General features: G+C 40.5%; 3 protein-coding genes across 3 annotated transcripts in view; all 3 read right to left on the bottom strand.

Annotated features, from left to right (window-relative positions):
- LOC145478832 (uncharacterized) overlaps positions 1–19,284 on the bottom strand; it is a gene marked incomplete at its 3' end in the record, with an annotated part of 117,481 nt that overhangs the window by 11,144 nt on the left and 87,053 nt on the right. The window lies entirely within an intron of this gene.
- LOC145478849 (heat shock 70 kDa protein cognate 1-like) lies at positions 255–3,207 on the bottom strand. Its single transcript, XM_081457033.1, has 2 exons — positions 2,835–3,207; positions 255–718 (listed from the first exon to the last, which is right to left on the bottom strand). The coding sequence occupies exons 1-2, from the start codon at positions 3,037–3,039 to the stop codon at positions 627–629; spliced, it is 297 nt and encodes a 98-aa protein (XP_081313159.1). The 5' UTR covers positions 3,040–3,207; the 3' UTR covers positions 255–626.
- LOC145478776 (uncharacterized) lies at positions 5,710–15,822 on the bottom strand. The gene is made up of 5 exons (XM_081456917.1): positions 14,007–15,822; positions 8,532–10,158; positions 7,435–7,932; positions 6,683–6,817; positions 5,710–5,925 (listed from the first exon to the last, which is right to left on the bottom strand). Exons 1-4 carry the CDS (start codon positions 15,765–15,767, stop codon positions 6,702–6,704), a joined length of 4,002 nt encoding a protein of 1,333 aa, XP_081313043.1. The 5' UTR covers positions 15,768–15,822; the 3' UTR covers positions 5,710–5,925; positions 6,683–6,701.

Genomic DNA, 19,284 nt, shown 5'->3' with positions numbered 1-19,284 from the left:
CCCTCTCATAATTTATTTTCCAAGTTCAGTGGCGCACAGCCACTTTGATTTGCAGTTAAGCTGGCCTTTGTTAATTAAGCTGACTGGCTGAATACAGGCTAGCTGACAGGCTGTCTGGCTGACAAAAAAAAAAAAAAAATTGTTTGTTTCAACAACATTTTTCTGACTGGCTGACTGGCTGACTGGCTGACCGGCTGACCGGCTGATTGGCTGACTGGCTGACCGGCTGACCGGCTGATTGGCTGACTGGCTGACTGAGAGAACCCAATTGCAGTCCACATACTTTACCTCCTCAGGAAAGAAGGTTTTATTCTCTCCTTTGAATTGCACTTGAAACTTTAGTCTTCCCGAATCGTCTACCAGCTTAACGGAAAAGAGAATAAATGAAAATAAACAACGTGGAAACCTAATTGTCAGTTATATCCTTTGTCGTGTAAAAGGTGTTGAAGGTGAACAAGGTTAAATAATTTGCTGGGGTAAGACAGGAGAAAGAGGTACTCATTAAACAACAACAACAAAAAAAAAGAACAAGAATATTTACAAGTGTGGCAGACTTAGACAGCATACGTAGCACCTCTCTCAAACAATCCGCTTAACCTACCTGCAATTTATGCTTAACTTCTCCTTCATACTTTCATCATTACCTCGAAAGGCCAACTCTTCATGTCAGACGCCACAGAAGGCTCGTCGAAACGACGGCCAATAAGGCGCTTGATGTCTGAAAAGGACACAGATCAATACAATGCAGTAAAATTAAGTATAAATCAAAAGATTAAGGCATGATTGGTGGAGCATGGTTAAAAACTAGGTCGAAGACATGAATTGTGGTTAGAGTTCAGCACGTAAATTTATGAATGCTGATTTAATGTTCTTCGGATGCAGTTCTTCTTGACCCTATCGTATAGGCCCTGGCTTGTCCTTATGATAAAGGCTCGTAAATCACATTTCCACAGGCATTGCAGCTTGTTTTCCACTGGATATATATATATATTTTCAACGGATAGCGTTTTCCATCATTTGAAAACTTGCTCCTAACTATTTGTTTCTGTTATCAGCCTTTAGAAATGGGGCGAAATCTTAGCTAGACAGTATTGTCCAGTTATACGACCCCACAAGCTGAAAGCTTTGATTTGTAATCGTAGGTTGTATGTATGCATATATGTATGGAAGAAGAGGAAGGAAGGAACGAACAAACGAAACGGAACAGAGCTGCACAGGCCCTTAGCTAAGAATAATAGCTAGTTTGTCGGTAAAACAATCGTTATGTAAACGATTTGCTTACATTCTAGATTCCAGCAACTAAACCCTTAAAATTATTAAATCAAATGAAACTTGAGTTAGCATAACAATTACCTAAATAATTAAGCCGTCCACATCATAGTAGAGCATCTAGGAAATGGCAGGAACTGTTCCTGATACGTTCATCGAGTTATGGTTGCACTTGGGAGATTGGGGGAGAGTAACAGAAGCAACTCGGATCTCACGCGTCTTCGCGTTTTCTTGAGCCAGGGGCACCCAACGGATCGTTTCGGTAAATTATCTTTTCGGAAGGCCTTTATTCCCTCTGATTTTCTTAAGAAAATTGTCACCTCGAACTTTCGTGATATGAGAAATTTAATGTCTGTTGTTTTCGGATTGTTAAAAATGTCGTTTTGAGTACCGAGAAAAGGTCAGCTATCATTTTCAGAAAGGCAATAAGACCTAATGTTTTCGGGAAATGGACAAAAAAGCACTCATAAATTCGAGAATACTCAAGTTCCCCTAAAATAACTGAACAGATAAAATTATTTTAGCGCAACCTAAAATTAACCTACAGAGCTTTAAAAGTACTCCAGATGGCTCAAAAACAGCATTTAAAAGCATTCGATGGAAAACGGTCGTTGGGTGTCCCTGTTGAGCGTTGTTAGTTGCCATTCAAGTACATTCTTAACTTGATAGATGAAAGTTAAGCACGGACTGATTCTAATTACAACGACTTTATTCACGTTATTCAATACAGAATATTTGATGTACTCTATGCAAATAAGTTCTATTGTGTTTGAAGAGGTCAGGAGACCTTGTCACGCCTAAAAGACCTTTTCTTTAGGTTCACAACCGCATACGTGGTATGGAAACCATGCATGCTTATGAGGTCAGTAGTAAAATTGCTGGTTGTGGTGTCCAAGATCGGTGCGGAATCTAAACTAAGTATGGCTGTGGTATTTATCACGTTTTATTTAAGAGCTCGATCTGAAAATAGTGTCAATGCTTCCTCTGGCTAAGCCCAAATAATGCAAAAAAAGTCGTCAAGTCGGTACGCCCTGTCTATTCCGGCCCGCGAACCAACAAGAAAGATCTTGCACAATGGTCGCATAATTATTTTGGTGTCAACCGTCTCTTTCGCCCAGACACTGCAGGCTACCACTTCACGTGAGACAATGAATTTTTACGGAATTCATTAAATGTGCTGCGTGGTTTTTCGCGGTTCTCCTTCAACCTCGATTCCCGGGCTTGAGTCATTAATACATTCTGTAGTGATTGTTAAATCGGATATACAGACTAATCACGATTTCTCGAACCCTCCATTTTCCAAACTTCCTGCCACCTCGAACAAAAAGTGGTTTTCCCTTCCCTTGGTTGAACGCCACAATTCTACCTCCAAATTGCCAGACTATCCTTTCAAAATTTTCGGCGTTTCCCTTGCAGGTTCTAAAAATCGGGATTGAACTGTACTCTCTTTATAGTGGGTACGTGCATGGCTCGACCTTGGTTTGACCACGGGCGCATTACCAGCAGAAGTATTCAAGGCGGTTAAGTAACATAAATGATTTGCATTGGTATTGATGCACACCTACCAAACACTGTGTTGCTTGCGTTTTCAAACATTTGATCCACTGCTGACTCGCCTACTAAAATACCTGTGTCGGTAAAAGCGACAACGCTCGGCGTAGACTCATTGCCTTTGTCGTTTTTGATTATCTCTGGCTTCTCATTTCGAAAAATAGTGACACCGGTGTAACAAGTTCCAAAATCAATTCCGATTGCTGTAGCGTTAGACATGATTTTGAAAGTTCACGGCTCTCACTCTGCAAAGTTTCTCTAGCGAAAAGTGCGTTGAGAGGTCGCGCATCACTTGCTTTGCAAGCAAGTATGGAGCTTTACATTTTTAAACCCCTGGGAATATTTCCCCTACAAAAGAAAAGGCATGTACGTCGTTGTGAATAGACCAATTTCGATCTATTAAAATTCAGCATAACACAACAGACCTCAGCACGAAGCTCTGGGGAATAAACCCGACAAACTCTGTAGATATTCTCCAGAGTCTCATACTGAGCTTTTTTTTTCGGCTGAATTTTTAATATATCGAAATTGGTCTTTTAGGATTACTGATTTCCTTTGGGCTCTTTGGGCGGATATTTAAAGGCAACTATTACTGGACGTTAAACTTGAAACCGAGGGAGAGTAAATAGAAAAACCGATCAAATTCTACTTCGAGAATCAAACATACACATAATTAAAAATATAAGGTCTAAACCGGGGTAAGGAAAATATTATATTCTGGCATAAACCAGGGGTGTAATTTTCTACCACAGGGAGGCACACACCTTGCAATTTGTTTAATTATTTATATTGTTCCCAATTAGTACAATAGTGCTAAATAAACTAGACACTTAAAGCTATTTCTTTTTTTATTGTTATTTATTTAATACAAATTTCGAAAAGTATCCCACGGTAAGGGCCAACTCCCTAACTTGTTTGGCGTCACAAAAGCCTCTTCGAAACGACGTCCAATTAAGCGCTTGATGTCCAATGTAAAAAAGGAAGCATGCTTATATTAAACAACTAGATTATGAGGCTGAAGGCCGAATCAACTATCACCTCATAGAAGTCGAGAGCGAATAATCTAATTGTTTTAGTAAAAATCGTAATAAACGAATCATATCTCGGCAAAAAAATGCCAATTTAATGTAACAACATCCACGTAAATAGTACACCTGTAGCTTACAATAGACTATCACGAGTACGAAATATTATTGACAGCTTTGAAAACTCACTTTGAAAACGAGAACGGCGCCCTAATCGAAGAGAGGCCAATCGAAAATTGGAAAAAGTCCATGAAAAATACCTCGATCACCACTCAAAGTACACAAGAGCGGCTGAAATGGTTTATCAATTACAGGAAAACTCTTTAAGGTCCTTTAATGGTAATTGTTTACGATGGACATCGTGCAATTGTGAAAACTGTGCGGCTGTGGCTGAACGAAGTTTTGGATTTGAACAACGTGCTGATTGTGTGGATGAAGCTCCGGGTGAAGCTGCGGGGTTGTCAACTGCGTCTGGTTCACGTCAAAACCACTGGTTGAAGGAACAGTTAAAGCACTAGGACGTGGACTGGATTGATCATTAGAAGTATGGCTCTGGCCACTGTAAAATTAGAAATACAAAACAAACAAAAATCCTTTAAATACAATTTCAATTGTTTACCTTCTATAAGCCCGCTTGTTTACAGAAATATTTTCACGCACGAGTACTATCCATCCGGGTATTTTCCTCGGATGGGCACTATGGGCTGATAATGTCTCTCCGCGGATGAACACTATCGCGTCACGTGATCAATTTAAACCAATAAGAATCGGAGAAAGTTAAGCGGTGAACTATAATGGCTGATAGTGTGCAATAGCTCAGCCAATCAGATTGCGGCATTTGCATTAGTATACTAGTAGATTTTTACTAAATATATATATGCACGTAGAATTTACCGGAAAGTACAGTTATACAGCAGGCCCGAGGATATGGGCTTTGGACGGATTGCAGTATTTATAAATGCTTATTAACGCGCATCGCGGGGTTTTTGTCTATCGTACAGGTTCGACTTGTTCACCTTATAAGCCACACACCTATACAATGGACATACGTTTCCTGTGATATGAAAAAACACCCCCCATAGTCTGCTATTACTGTGGGCTAATTCCTAACGATACGTATGTCACCTATTAGAGTCTCAGAGGATTAATTGAAAGAAAAGCTTTAATTTGACGAGACTCGAGTTGAAAAATCTACCAAAAATAAGAAGCAACCCGGTTACTAAGCGCATGTCTATCGAATTGAGGTTGCACATGAAAGGTTCGGGGAGAACGTAACGAAAGAAGCAACTCGATCTTACGCGTGTTCTCTCGACCTCCTCTGATACCAACTGCACACATAACTTTCGGTAGAGATCGATAAGCTAAAAATGGACCAATTTTAATCATACCAAATTAATTCATACCACGTTGTACATGTTCCTTCTTACTTTATTTATGCAAACGATTTCTGTTGTGTGTTTGAAGAAATCAGTACCGAGGCTCGTCATGTTTACTATTGTTTTTTAACAATTAGACTACAAGCTCAAAGAAAACGAGGCCGGGCAGTCTAATTGTTTTGCATGGAAAAAATGGGGCGAACAAGAGGGCGGCAGGAGGTGGGGAGAGGCAACTAATTTCATCAACATTCATTGAAGGGGAATGTCACATTCTCATTTCATACCCCCCAAGAAATACCATATTTTTACTGTCCAATTGAAACAAAGTCATTGACAATTGTAATTCACTTGACAGTTTGTCCTCATGGCAATTGGTGATAAGTTTCTGAATTCCAGTTAAAGGCATGTCTAACTTTGCTTTGCCTCTGTTACCAAAAAAGGATACTAATCACTATTAGGGATAAAGAGACGACACTTCTGAACAAACATATGTAAATCAATAATATCAATTTATTTTTTGACGCTTTAGAATTAAAAATGTCTCTGGTAAAGTACTCCGACGGTGACTCACTTCGTAGATGGTTACAAAATTTCCTGTAACACCTCTCTACAAAGCTTTACTTTTCTAACGATACAAAAACAAAATTTATCCATATTTCTTTTGATTTCTTGTATGATGGAGTTCTTCTGCTGTGTTTTTCAACCTGAAATGAAAAGAATATATGCATTTTTAGGGCAACATTGTATTATTGTTCTTCAACTGCACTGTAATTTCTGTTACTAACCACCTCGTTTAAAACAAAACGCAATGTTCGAGAGATCAAATAAACGACACGTGAAATAATTCTCGAAAATTTGATACCGTGGCAAACGAGTTGCTTATTTAATAAAGAAAATGTTAAGAAATTCTCCAAATTCGGTAAACTCAGGTATCGAGAAATATTTCACTTCTAGAATCAAGAAATTAAGTTGTCGCGGAATTTCATTAACGAGGTGTTAGGTTATGTTCTGATTCGAACTGATGTAGATCGAATACAGTTACATGCTATCGATAAGGTCTGTATATGGTAGTTTTCACAGGATCAAAGGAGCAAATAAAGTGAAAAAAAAAAGCTTCAGATGGTCCAAACAGAATCCATACATAAAACTGTGGAATACAAACCAACATGATCTTTTGTTTGGGGGAACGTGTATTCGATTTTGTAATTCGTTCATATTAAGCTATATGAAGTTACATACTTATACTCAAGGAACCCTAACCTGTGATCTCAATAAATTTGCCTAGTTACACGGATCAATCGTGACTTGAGAACATACTTTTCGTTAAGAAAAAAAAAAAGGTTAGCAGTTTGGCATTTCCAAGATGGAACCGATCACCCAGAGTCCAATGCAATCAGCACCATAATACTGCAGGGACGACAACTACATTTTACCGCTCGGTAGTAGTAGCAGCAGTATTACCTATTTTGGTTTGTTCTATTCACTCTTTCGGCATTTCTGATCTCTTGATATTTCCAAAGGGTGCAAAAGGCTGACCCTGCGGCATATTGGAGCGGCCAATGGCAAGTCCTCCAATGGCAGGTCCACCCAGGTGTACTGAAAATGCAACCATAAACAACAGCTTTAAGTTCTTGACGTTAATTGGACAGCAATATTAAACTCTTAGCGGAGCACACATTTACACAATTCTTGCTTTCTTTGTAAGTCATCTAAAAGTCAAACAAGTAATCAGGGCATTTGCTCGACTATTGGGGCGACTATTCAATTTCCATAACGCTGGGAAGGAGTAGTCGGAAAGGAGGAGCATTTATTTGCGTACTACAAATTTGGAATTACCGTAAATAATCTATTATCTAATATTTACCAAAAGACACAATCAGAAAGTATTCATTTTAACTGTTCCCAGTCCTTGTGTGCCCTCGGCAAATGGAATTGCTCAGAGTTAGGAGTGGTCTCATCTTCGTCAGTTCCCTTTCATATCCAGCTCAATCTTATGAAAGGGGTAACACTTCACGTAAGTCTTTCCATGGACCAGTTACACTCTACGAAATATCACGGCACTTGATTTTGTTCCTTGAATGGTCCTGTTCTTTCTACACTATCTTCTGTCGATGGAGTACTTTATAATAATAACGTAACGTAAAATTATAGTCACTCATGAAACGCGCCTTCCGGTTGGTACTAAATAAATGTAAAAATCAAGGTTTACTTACGGCCAACGGGTAGCGTAGCCGCAGGCAGGGCGCCAGTTGCGGGCACAGCGGCGAATGATGGTACAGCCGCGACTTGATGTGCGACTGGTGCAAACAGTGGGGCGTGGTAGGTGGCAGGAAGTGCCAGAGGCGTAACAGCAGCTGCGGGTAGCGCGGCCGGGAGAGAGGAGGGTACAGCCAGTGGTCCAGGACCAACCGCACCAAATGGAACTATTTGCCGCTTTTGTTTTCCCCGTTTCTGGGCAATGCTATTTTTAACATCGAATGTTGCCAAGGCATGACCAGGGAAACCAATGCTAGTAAATCCAGGATGTGTGATGGGGTGGCCATAAGGTGCGGCGTAACCCCAGCCTCCGTGTCCGTGACCAAATCCTCCATGTCCGAATCCTCCATGTCCCCAACCCCATCTTTTAAATCCTTTCAAGCTTCCCTTAGGGATTTTGGAACGATACACGGATGTACCAGTTACACCACCAACTCCATGATAGCCAGCTAAGCCTAAAACAGAGTAGAAAATTAGAATACCAAATGTTTGCTTTTTCTCGTTAGCCCCGAGTTCAAATTCTCGGTCACGCTTTGTAAATAGCCAACTGCAAGTTGGGATTTTTAACTATGTTACGTTTATTTGAAATATTTGTTTCCTTTGTTCCAATGGCATGCCTGTAAACTAGCTAAGCTTAGTGCTTATATAGTTTAGTGCATGACCACCATTACATTTTACATTGCTTCTTTACCGCGTTCTTGGAGACTATCTTCATGATATTGTCTTGATAACACGATTAGAAGCCGAACAAAAAAGATTCAGATCTTATTTAGTACATAACAACACCTCTGATTAGCTTAAGGACTCACTACTAAAATACTTTCATTAGTTTCTACACTTATTGGATTAATTAGATCACTGACAATATTGTATCTCGAACCGTTCACGTGCAAATGGCCATTTCACTAGATTTCGATGTACAAGCGACTACATGCAGTCCACCCTCTGACTCAGACGACTAGTACTGCCCATTATACAAGTAGCAGCTTGCTTCTGTATCATATATGACAACGTTTAATGCAAGTAAATCTACATAGCTCTACTGTTGGGTTACCTCCCATTCCTCCGAATCCATATCCAAGACGGTAGTTGTCGCCACTGGCATAGCCATAACCTAGATGAATAGTTTGTTTCTTATGCTCGGAGTAATCAGCTGCCACAGGGATCTCTCCACGAGTGTTCGGCTTAACGTCCTTATTCTTCTGAGGAACTTTTGATCGGGCAAACCAGAATGGGTATCCGTAGCCATATCCATAACCTGGATATCCGAGTCCATAACCATAGCCTGGGAAACCAAATCCATGACCAAGTCCTAAGCCGCCAACGTATCCTCCAAATCCTAATCCGTAACCTCCGCATCCTCCGCATCCTCCACATCCTCCACATCCTCCGCATCCTCCGCATCCTCCGCAACCTCCGCAACCTCCGCAACCTCCACAGCCGCAGCCCCCGCAGCCCCCAAAGGGGATTCCACAGCGTTTAGATGCCTTCCCCTGGGCTGCTGGCTGATCTTGAGCTTTGGCAGGTACTGATACTGGTTGACCAGGCTTTGCAGCGCTGGCCACCGCAGCTGCAGCAACATTTGTTTTATCTCCCTGTGAGGGTTCCCCACCAGCTGGCTTTACTGACAATGGCGCCGCCTCTTTCGACGGCAATTTTTCATCATGAGCATTATCAGAAGAACCTTGGGCACCCACGTTAGATTTGCAGCACCCTTCATTGAAAAACGTCCAGGGTCCACCTCCAATGGGTGTGGGTCCACCTCCAAGACAAGGAGCTCCAAAGCCACCATAACCTCCGAAGCCACAGCCACCACAACCTCCACAACCTCCGAAACTTCCACAACCTCCACAACCTCCACAACCTCCACAACCTCCGTAACCGCCATAGCCACCCCAGCCTCCAAGGGCGCCACATCCACCCCAGTTCCAATCACCAAGTCCTCCACAACCACCCCATGGTCCTACACCTAGGTCACCCAGCCCGCTACATCCTCCACAACCCCCCCATAGTCCCCATCGTTTGCTTGCCTTTTCGTCCTTTTTATTGGCCTTAGGGGGAGATTTGTTCTCTTTGGCTGCCTGGGGGCTGTCTTTGGATTGCTCTTCTGGTTGTTCTTTGTTGTTTTTAGCCAGCTTAGATCGGAAGATTCCGCAACCACCACATCCACCGCATCCCCCACATCCATGTCCACATCCTCCGCATCCTCCATGACAACATCCTCCACATCCTCCGTGGTGCCCATATCCCCAACCGCCACATCCTCCACATCCTCCACAGCCACCAAACCAGTCACAATGTCCGATGTCGCCATACCAGTCTCCATGACACCCCCATCCACCGTGACAACCACCACATCCGCCACATCCGCCACATCCGCCACATCCGCCACATCCGCCACATCCGCCACATCCGCCACATCCGCCACATCCGCCGCATCCGCCAAGTCCACCTAGTATGTAATCAAGGCCACCGTTATTGCCACATCCACAACATCCACCACAACCACCACAACCACCACAACCACACCGCTTGGATTCTTTCTTCTTTTCGTCTTCAGCACTCCTCTTTCCTTTCGGTGCCTCCTTCTTTTCTCCAGAGATCTTTGACTTTCCACAACAAGAAGCACAGCCAAATGGACCAGCCACTGTATTGTACCCACTTCCACATGGATCTAGGACCTGTTTGAAATAATTTTACTCAGTAAACGAGAAGACAGATTATACACTCTTAGCCTCGAGTCTTAGAAAGGCGTCTTCTTGTATATTTTAAATTCTTCCTTACGGCTTGCTCGTTACTTTTTCCCCTGAAAGAGGCTTTTAGGACAATTTGGTTGACTGGCTTACAGGACACGACCAAACTTGGTCGTACAAGTTATAAATTGTAACTGAATAAGCGCGAAGATAATACTGAGGAATATTGTTACGCCCGTAATTGTGGCAGTATAGACGAGGCCCGCACTAAAACGTCTGCACACCAATACAATAACACCGTAATTGAGCGAAAACCCACGAAACTCTATTGCGAATCCGTTCAATAGAGTTGTGTGCTTAGTACGGGTTCATGTTATAGAAAATTTGGAAAGAGTGTTCGGTACTTGCTGAGGCCGGGTGTCCGCTTAATACTAACGCCTGGTTCATACTTGTGAGATAAGCATAACACAAGTGAAATAAGCATAAGCGCAAACACAAGAAAAAAGGAACATGTTTCTTTTTCTTGTGCTTATGCTTGTGCTTATTTCACTAGTGTTATGCTTATCTCACAAGTGTGAACTAGGCTTCAACACTCGATGTTACGGTATCACGTAACGTTAGAAAGAGTTTCCTTTGATAGCACGGTAATGATAATAACAATCAGCAAATGTTCTTATATTGAGCTATACGGGATACAAGCAATGCAAGCTTTATCTTTAACCAACTGTCATGTTCTTATAAATTGTTTTTAACGTCGTCTGGGTTGTTCAAGGTTTTCTGTTACACTATTTCAAATGGACCAGCAAAAAATTGACTTCTTCTCCACACATTCCCTAAATAACTTAGTCCTTACAAAGTTTAGCCGTGGACTTCCAACGTTTCCGAAATTTCCCGAGGAATGTACATGTAAAGGCTTTAGAGTTATTTCCGAGGTAGATCAGGAAATGTTTCAGCTATGTTTACATTGATGGCAGCATTAAAACGTGCCGCGATCACGCTGACTTAGATGTCCATATGTGATTGGTTCTCAAGAGGTAAAGATGAGCCAGAATCAACGGTATGTCTTAAAATATATCGTGACATGGCTGTTGTGATGATATGCCAATTGTCTAGATCAGCCAATCAGCGTTAAGTTTGACTGTGTGCTCTAGTGTTGTTCGTTTTACAACATGGCCGTGTAGCAGTGCTTTGTTCTCCGAATAAAGTTCTGTTGAGTTTACTGTTTATCGAATTTATCGAGCCTGTTTTATAAAGCTGTGTTAAAATACATTTTCTTTTTGTCGAGAGTTAGTTTACCATATCTTCGACAGCTTTTAGCAATACGAGCGCCGAGCTGAGTTTGACATACTATGTCCTTCAGTTTGTTTCCATAAGCCAATTATTTGCGAAAACGTACTACTTCAATAACTTCCTTCAAGACCAAAAAACACAACCCGTCATAATAAAGCCGTTATGTTGCTTAGGAATGAAATAAGGTACACGAGGACAGTAAAAACCGGCGTATAAGAGTTTAAGAACCTATAGCCTCTAGTTTGGCTTTTAAATACCCCAAAATATAAGAACCTGTTTAGCCTAACAGAAAATAAAACAGGTTCTTATGTGAATAATCAACTAAATTATGATTATCAAAATGTGGTTTTATATATACTAAATTGAAAATAATTATGCAGTATCAGTGTTTAAGCATTTAGTCCTGATAAGTAAATTTTGATAACAGATATTGTAGTAAAGGGCCACACCCAAGCTTGTAGTAGATGTTTTGGTCCACAGCAATTAAAAATCACTAGTGGAAAACAAGAACCTTTTTCAGAAACTCATTAGCCTGAATTTTCAATAAGAAAATATATAGATCAAAATACAAGAACCTGTTTAGAATGACTTAGAAAAATCTAAGTTCCTCTAGGATTTTTACTGTAAGCTTTAAAGGCAAGCGTAATAAGAATCTGCGTTAAATATAACGAAGATAAAATGCGATAAAAGAGGTATGGTTGAACAAGTAAGTAACAAACGTATTTTGTATTTCTGGAGATAGCGAATGACCACTAAACAGATAATGTCAGCATATCTCTCATTTTCCAACGATGCTCTTTTAAGAATTTTAATGGAAACAATTAAAAAAGCGGGAATGGTTATATATGTGCGCTACGCGTTGTATGAAACGGGAACAACGAGGCCAACACCTCCCAAGACTAACCGCGTTACAAGAATAAAATTAGAAAATGGGAAATGTATGTCTTTTTCTGAAAAGAGGTAAAACAAAAGTACACGCCTCAAAAAACATTTTAATTTATATATAGACAAAAAAAATTAACAAGGAAAATCAAATAAACTAAATTAAACTGCAAAAAGAGATTTAAAACCAGAGGCAACTCTTTTTTATCGATTCGTTTTCATAGCGTGAAAGCTGGTAATTTTATTCTCATGTCTTTTACAGTTGTTCTGTACTTCTCGAAGTAAATAACTTTAAGTCATAGCCTATATACCACAATTTAGCTAACCACCGAAGTCACCAGTTACAACCAGCACAGAGCACAATAGGGGATATAACTGTTAAATGAAAAACAAATAAACTCAATGTTTTCTTTTATTCATATTGAAATTTCATGTCAGTGATAGCCAAAACAATGAAATATTTGGCTTGCGCCTTTTACATTGGTGTTTATATCTATACGTTCATTTTTAACTGATAAATAAGTCACTTACTGTCGTTTTAAGTGTTATTTTTGTTTTGTTTTGATTTTCTGCTTTCCTGCTTAAATATCGATTAAATTCCTGGAACATTTCTATTGCGAGCGAAGAGCAAATGCTAATTACAGAAGTCCAAAATCGCTTGATGTTGTTAAAATGAGAATAAGTAACCACCAAATAAGAGCTCAACGCCGAGGGAACACACTGAATCACGTCAAAAGACATCTCACCCTTCGTCGAAAATAAAACCGTCATTGCCATATGTTCATGATAATGATTTAGCTTAACTTAATGAAGATTTATCACAAGAAGAATGTATAACTGATGATAAAGACTTATAGAAAATGAGAACTGCGCACTCGCATTATCAACTCTTCAGATACAATTTGGGTCACCAGTTCCGGCTGGTTTTAACTAGAGCATAATGCAAGCATAAACAACGTAAACGAACATAAACATTTCCCAACAAAGATTTTATTGAACAACACACCACTGCGTCTGCGTTTCCCGCTAATGTATATGCTTATGTGCTGATGAAAACCGGAATTCAAACGCCACTTTGACCGAAACAATGGAAAATAATTGGTTGCAGACACAGGAGAACGTAAAACGCAAATTAAATAAGTAGTGAACGCAAGGATAGAAACGACATAATTCAATTACGTAAAGTGAGATTATTGGTGGTTATCCTAATGCGTCAAAACTTAAATCAACTACTTTTCTCACTTGTTACTAAGTAAACTCGACATTTATCGCCAATCTCTACGGTACAAACACTGTCTTTTCACTGAAACACCGTGAGGTAATTCCGGTTCGTAAGTCATCTTTAGATTCGATATAACAAGGAAAGCCATAATTTAACATGTACATTTAGTCCTGGAAACTCCATTTTCTTGGGGCTAATAAACATGTATGTAGTATCAAGGACCACTAATGGACATATTTGCGATACTAAGAAGACGTTAGTCCAACTGGAAAACTACCTCATGACGTTTTACATGAGATGTTAAAAGGAAATAATCCACCTTAAAATTCAGCATGATTTGAGCACTGCTATATGACAGGCAGGTAAATGTTGGATGCGACGAAGGGATGGCACATTGAGACTCATAATTCTGCTAAAGACTGTCATTACTTTCATTTCTTACCTCAACATCGCCTCCACAGGGTAGGCCACAACCAGTGAAGCCACGACCGTAGCCCAATCCATATCCTAAGGCGCCATATCCCAGCCCGCCGAAGAAAGGATACCCATAGCCGTATCCTAATCCGTATCCTCCATATCCAAGTCCGCCATACCCTCCATATCCTCCATATCCTCCATACCCTCCATAGAAAGGCAATCCAAGATATCCAGCGCCGCCACAACAGTATCTTTTTCCAGCCTTGTTATTGCCAGGGTTGTCTGATGGTGGTGCACAACCGCAAGCATTCTTTTCTTTTTTATCGTCATTTGATTCTCCGCTTTCTGCTGTTTGTCCTTCTTCTCCTTTGTCTTCTACAGGCTTGTCGTCATCGGCTTCCCGTTTTGGTTTAGTCTCGGGCTGCTGCTTTTTATCCTTTTCTGAAATTTTGGATCTGTAGAAGCCACAGCCTGGGCCCCATCCACCGAAGCCTCCGAAGCCTCCAAAGCCCAAGCCACCGTATAAAGGTAAACCATATCCGCCCCATCCCCACCCACCGTGGCCAAACCCTCCATACCCTAGTCCATGCCCAATCCCTCCAAATCCACCACATCCTCCCAATCCACCCCAGCCGCCAAAACCACCACAACCTCCAAATCCACCACAACCCCCACATCCACCACATCCACCACACCCACCACATCCACCACAACCTCCAAATCCACAACAACCGCCACAGCATTTTTTGTCCGCTTTGCCTGTTATGTCGCGCTTTGTTTTACCGCTGTCTTTCTCATCTTTAGGAATGTTGGACTTATAGAAGCAGGAACCGAAAGGCCCATAACCTAAGAAGGGGCTGTAACCACCGAAGGCAGGAACTCCGAAGCCGTATCCAGGATGTCCGTAATTAGCCCAGCCTGGATATCCGAAACCAGCGGGAACACCAACGTGGCCATAACCACCATAGCCGTAAAACCTCTTCGCTACATTTTCCCTCCTGTTTGCCCCCTTTTTACTGGATTTTGTAGGAACACCAGATCGGAAGAAGGATGTGGGAAACAATGCTGGGCTGGGTGCAAATCCAAATCCTGGCCAACCTCCCAAACCATAACCATAGGGTCCGAGTCCAACACCGTAATAACCGCCCCAAGGGCCAGCAAAACCGCCATAATATCCAAGACCATAACCCCAAGGATGTTCTACCCCAAATTTTTTAGAAGAAGCTTGGTTTTTTTTGCCTTTTGGTATGGTGGACCTGTACCAATAGCCAGGCCAGCCAAGACCTGCTCCGATTCCATATCCAGCACCAAAACCAAAACCATAGCCAGGCGAGAATCCACCGGGATAAAAACCTCCAAATCCTAATCCATGAAGTCCACCCCAACCGGGATAGCCCCATCCACCAAACTGGCCGTGGTGGAACCACCTTTTAGCACCTTTTTGTTTCTCATCTTTGCTGCTTTCGATCTCTTCATCTGCCGCCTCTCTTGAAGTTGATTCTTCTGGGGTTTGTTTAACAGAATTTGTATCTTCCAGTTTTTCCTCATTTTGCAGTTCCTGTTTTGCTTCGTCTCCCTCTGCGGACTCGTTTTGTTTATCTCCCGCTGGTTTGTCCTCTTCCTTTTCCTTTGGTTCCTCAGCTGAAGAATCAGGTGCGTCTTCTTCAGGTTCTTCTCTTTTTAACCGCTCTTTTTCGTCATGGTCTTGAGCAAGCGGTTTACCGTGTACAACGAGAAGACTTGCTATGACTAGAAATACTAATAAAAGAGAACGATGCAGTCCCATCTTGGCTACAGTCTTCCGTGAGGCACGAAAGACCAAACTAAGCCCTTGGTGAAACCACACTGATCTTGCAAATAAGAGAACTACACTTACGTAAGTTATTAAATATTCTTTTGTAATATCTAAAATAACGTGGCAAATAAAACATTTAACAGACAAAACATTTTGCCTTTGATTTTAAAATGTAAGAAAACTTCAATTGAATGATCGAAGAGTCTATATAGCGATTATCAAGTTATTTATGAAATTAAATGTGCGCTTTATTTTAAAAACGAGTTACTTTCTTTGATATTTCTAAGAGAGAAATCATTGGTCATACTGATTAATATTCAGGTCACCTGTTTGAGAAGACAGGGTTGGGTGATTTTGCTTTGTTCAAATTGTTATGGCTGTGTTGGCCCCGTGAAGAGTCAGCTGGTACCCAACCATATTTGGTTACCTCCTACAAATGGTCAACTGCGCTAATCTAGAGGAACTGTTGATCTAAAAGAAAATAAAGTCATCACGCTACGATTGCAATAAATTGCTCATTTGTATATCGCTTTAAAATTGTATTTTGAAGCGTTTTATGTTCAGACCAATTATTTTGTCTAACTTGTGGACAAAGAACAATTTCTTTAATCAATTATCATGTCACAAAGCAAAACAAACAATTAGAATTTTCACACGGATTCTGTAGAAATATTTATCGATCTCAGCCTCAGAATGTTACAAACAACAGTCTCTATACAAGACTTCACGTTTCAACTTATTAACGGCGTTTTACTTTACTTCTTTTTGGTTATGGTCAAAAAACATTTATCGAACGTTGTCACAGCTTTTACGCGAGTATCTGATATTTTTGGCGGATGTTTTCTTTGCCTGTTTTACTTTCTTGGATGGAATTTTAATTCCGCCAAATTGTGCATTCGATTTTAATTATATGGAAAAAGGTCACCGATTCCTTTGTTATTTAGTTGACCCTCTTGAGAGGTCAATCAAGTTAAACTCTTTCGGCAATTAAAATATATTAAATTTAAGTCAACACCTTGTTAAACAGGACGACCACCCGCGAAACCAAGCGCGTTGGAAACTGGTGCCATTTATAAATTAACTGAAGCTCTCCCTCGCAAGATCAAGGTGTTTTTAACAAGTACCTTAAGTTACTTGGCCCACTTGTATGTACACCCTATACTAACGAACAATACAAATCCAGACAAATTTTGAAGCTTGCAAAGTTTTGCTGTTGAAAGGATGTTGCTGGTACGAATACCAGTCTACTGTTACCCCTGCAAAACAAGTATCTTCCGACGCTCATCCAGAACTCTATAATATTTTGTTTGTTTGTAGTAGGAAGGAAAATGAGAAAAAGGACTAAACGACAGGTACATCTGTGTGGCCAAATTGTGTAACTCAAAAAATAAATTGTCTGCTTTATCATTCCATTATCGAAAGGAATAAAAGCTACCTCAACTCTGTAACGGGTTAAAACTTTCGGTAAGGACACAATTTACCACAGCGATACCTGAACATAAGAAGATCTGATATTTTGAAAAACCCACCATAAAGATAAAGACCATTGTTGCAAACAATACTTCATAGTTTTACTTCGAGGAAATTAGTATCTGTTTATGTTTAGACTGCTTGTGATGTACACTAATCGAAAGTGTACATAAACGTACGGTTGGTTTGCAACCGATTCGTTAGTTAATTCAACGAAAATCAGTAGTTGCGAAATAGAAAATGACGAGTGAGATTATCAAATACTTTACTTTAAGTCTAAAATTGCACACAAGGGTTGCACTCTCCCATAATCATAAATTACAGTACCGATCAGAAAAAAAAGACTAGTGGGCGGTCCATATGATAAACATGTATACCCGCCTGCCCGAAAGAGAAAATATTGGTCTGTTTACGTATAAAATCGGTTATGTTTACAAACAAATCGAACCAAAGAACTCCTAGTTACTGATAAGTGTAACCAGAAGAACAGCCTCTTGCCATAGCTGGCTAATATTTAAGCATGTTATTTCTTCTTTCTTGGCTTATTCACGTTAAATGAAATCCCTGGAGGCAATATATGTCCATTGTCCATCAAAAGTTTTTTGCGCGGTGAGATTATTCCTCAACCGTGAGAACCATGGCGCGCGTTGTCCTTCCCTTAGTTTTCCTTTATTCAAAGGCGCCGCGCCACACGCTCGCATTTCCCCTATTTTGCTCGGCTGCTAAAAACGTTTCCAGCGGTTAAGACATCAGGGATGGAGCGGCGGACAAATTCGTTTTCAGAACTGGAGATGCTTTACGTTCTCAAACAACTTGTGCAGAGAACATTAATGAAAGGTACGTTTATCTCGACCTATTAACAATATTTAGCCTCCGAACGGTTCGGTTAAGCTTAATTAATTCGCAATAGTGATCAACAACTATTTTCTCCTTACAAGATCAAGATACTGTCAGACGAACAGGTGACGAGAATGGAGAAAATCGTCAGATAGAGAGGAACGTGTGTCTAGATGCGTCAGAAAATTCTCACAGGTAATATTTTGAGAAATGTACGGAAACCACTAGGGAGAATTGACGTTTCAATCGAATTCGATGAGCAGATATCAATATCAATAATAAGACATCAATAAAGCCGAGCAACTGGAGATTTCAGAAATGCAAGTAAAAAGCTATGGTTAAGTTTAATAGCATGTGTCATACATACAGACAGAGGGAAAAACATTCTGCGTATGACAAAGTCGTAACAGAGTGATGAAAATGGAGAATAAACAGTTTCGTGCAATACTAGGAGGAGGAGGGGGCAGTTTACTAGTCCCTGAATTACTGATATATCGCCACAAAATGGTTTATGACTTTCCCTGCTTTATATTATTGTAAAATGAGTGGCAGTCTCGGAAATATGTTATTTTTCAAGGGCACGTGAATTGATCGAAGGCACTTTATCTCAGTTGTCTAAAAGACCTCACGAGGGTATTTTCAAGTGTTTATCTAACAATAAGTTGAGTAAAATCATGGCAAATAATTTGATGAAAATGAACATGTCGTGACAATATTGACAAGTTTTACCCTTACGGGCAAATATATTTTAGCAAGGTACTGTGTATTTATCGGATGATTAAGAAGACACAATGCCATTTTCTAGAGCTACTCTTATAGTTTGCTACTGGACATTAGACCGTACACTTCTGGTCACCTGCTTCGCGTGTCCTTTTCAAACGAAAATCTAAATCAGCCGAAACAAATTTCGTTTAGGGAGGGGAAAAAACAATACACCCTTTTTAAATTTACCTTGTTAGATTGTTAGCATTGCTGTTGTTGGCCACAGACTTAGCGACTTGGGCTTTTATAGATTATTTTCCGCTAATGGTCTGGTAAATTATCTAACTGAACAGGGTTAAATAGAGGAACCAAAACGAAACATGGGTGGTGTATATTGACACGTCCTTGTGCCCCGAAATTGCCTTTCAACATGTTTAACCAAGACCTGGGAGATATTCAATTTTTGCCATCAAAGGGCTTCACTTGAGGAGAAAGTTAT

This window comes from Orbicella franksi, chromosome 2, assembly GCF_964199315.1.
Source record: "Orbicella franksi chromosome 2, jaOrbFran1.1, whole genome shotgun sequence".
NCBI classification, from domain to species: domain Eukaryota; kingdom Metazoa; phylum Cnidaria; class Anthozoa; order Scleractinia; family Merulinidae; genus Orbicella; species Orbicella franksi.
The sequence above is the reverse complement of the archived record's forward strand: the minus strand, read 5'-3'. Positions and strand labels throughout refer to the sequence as shown.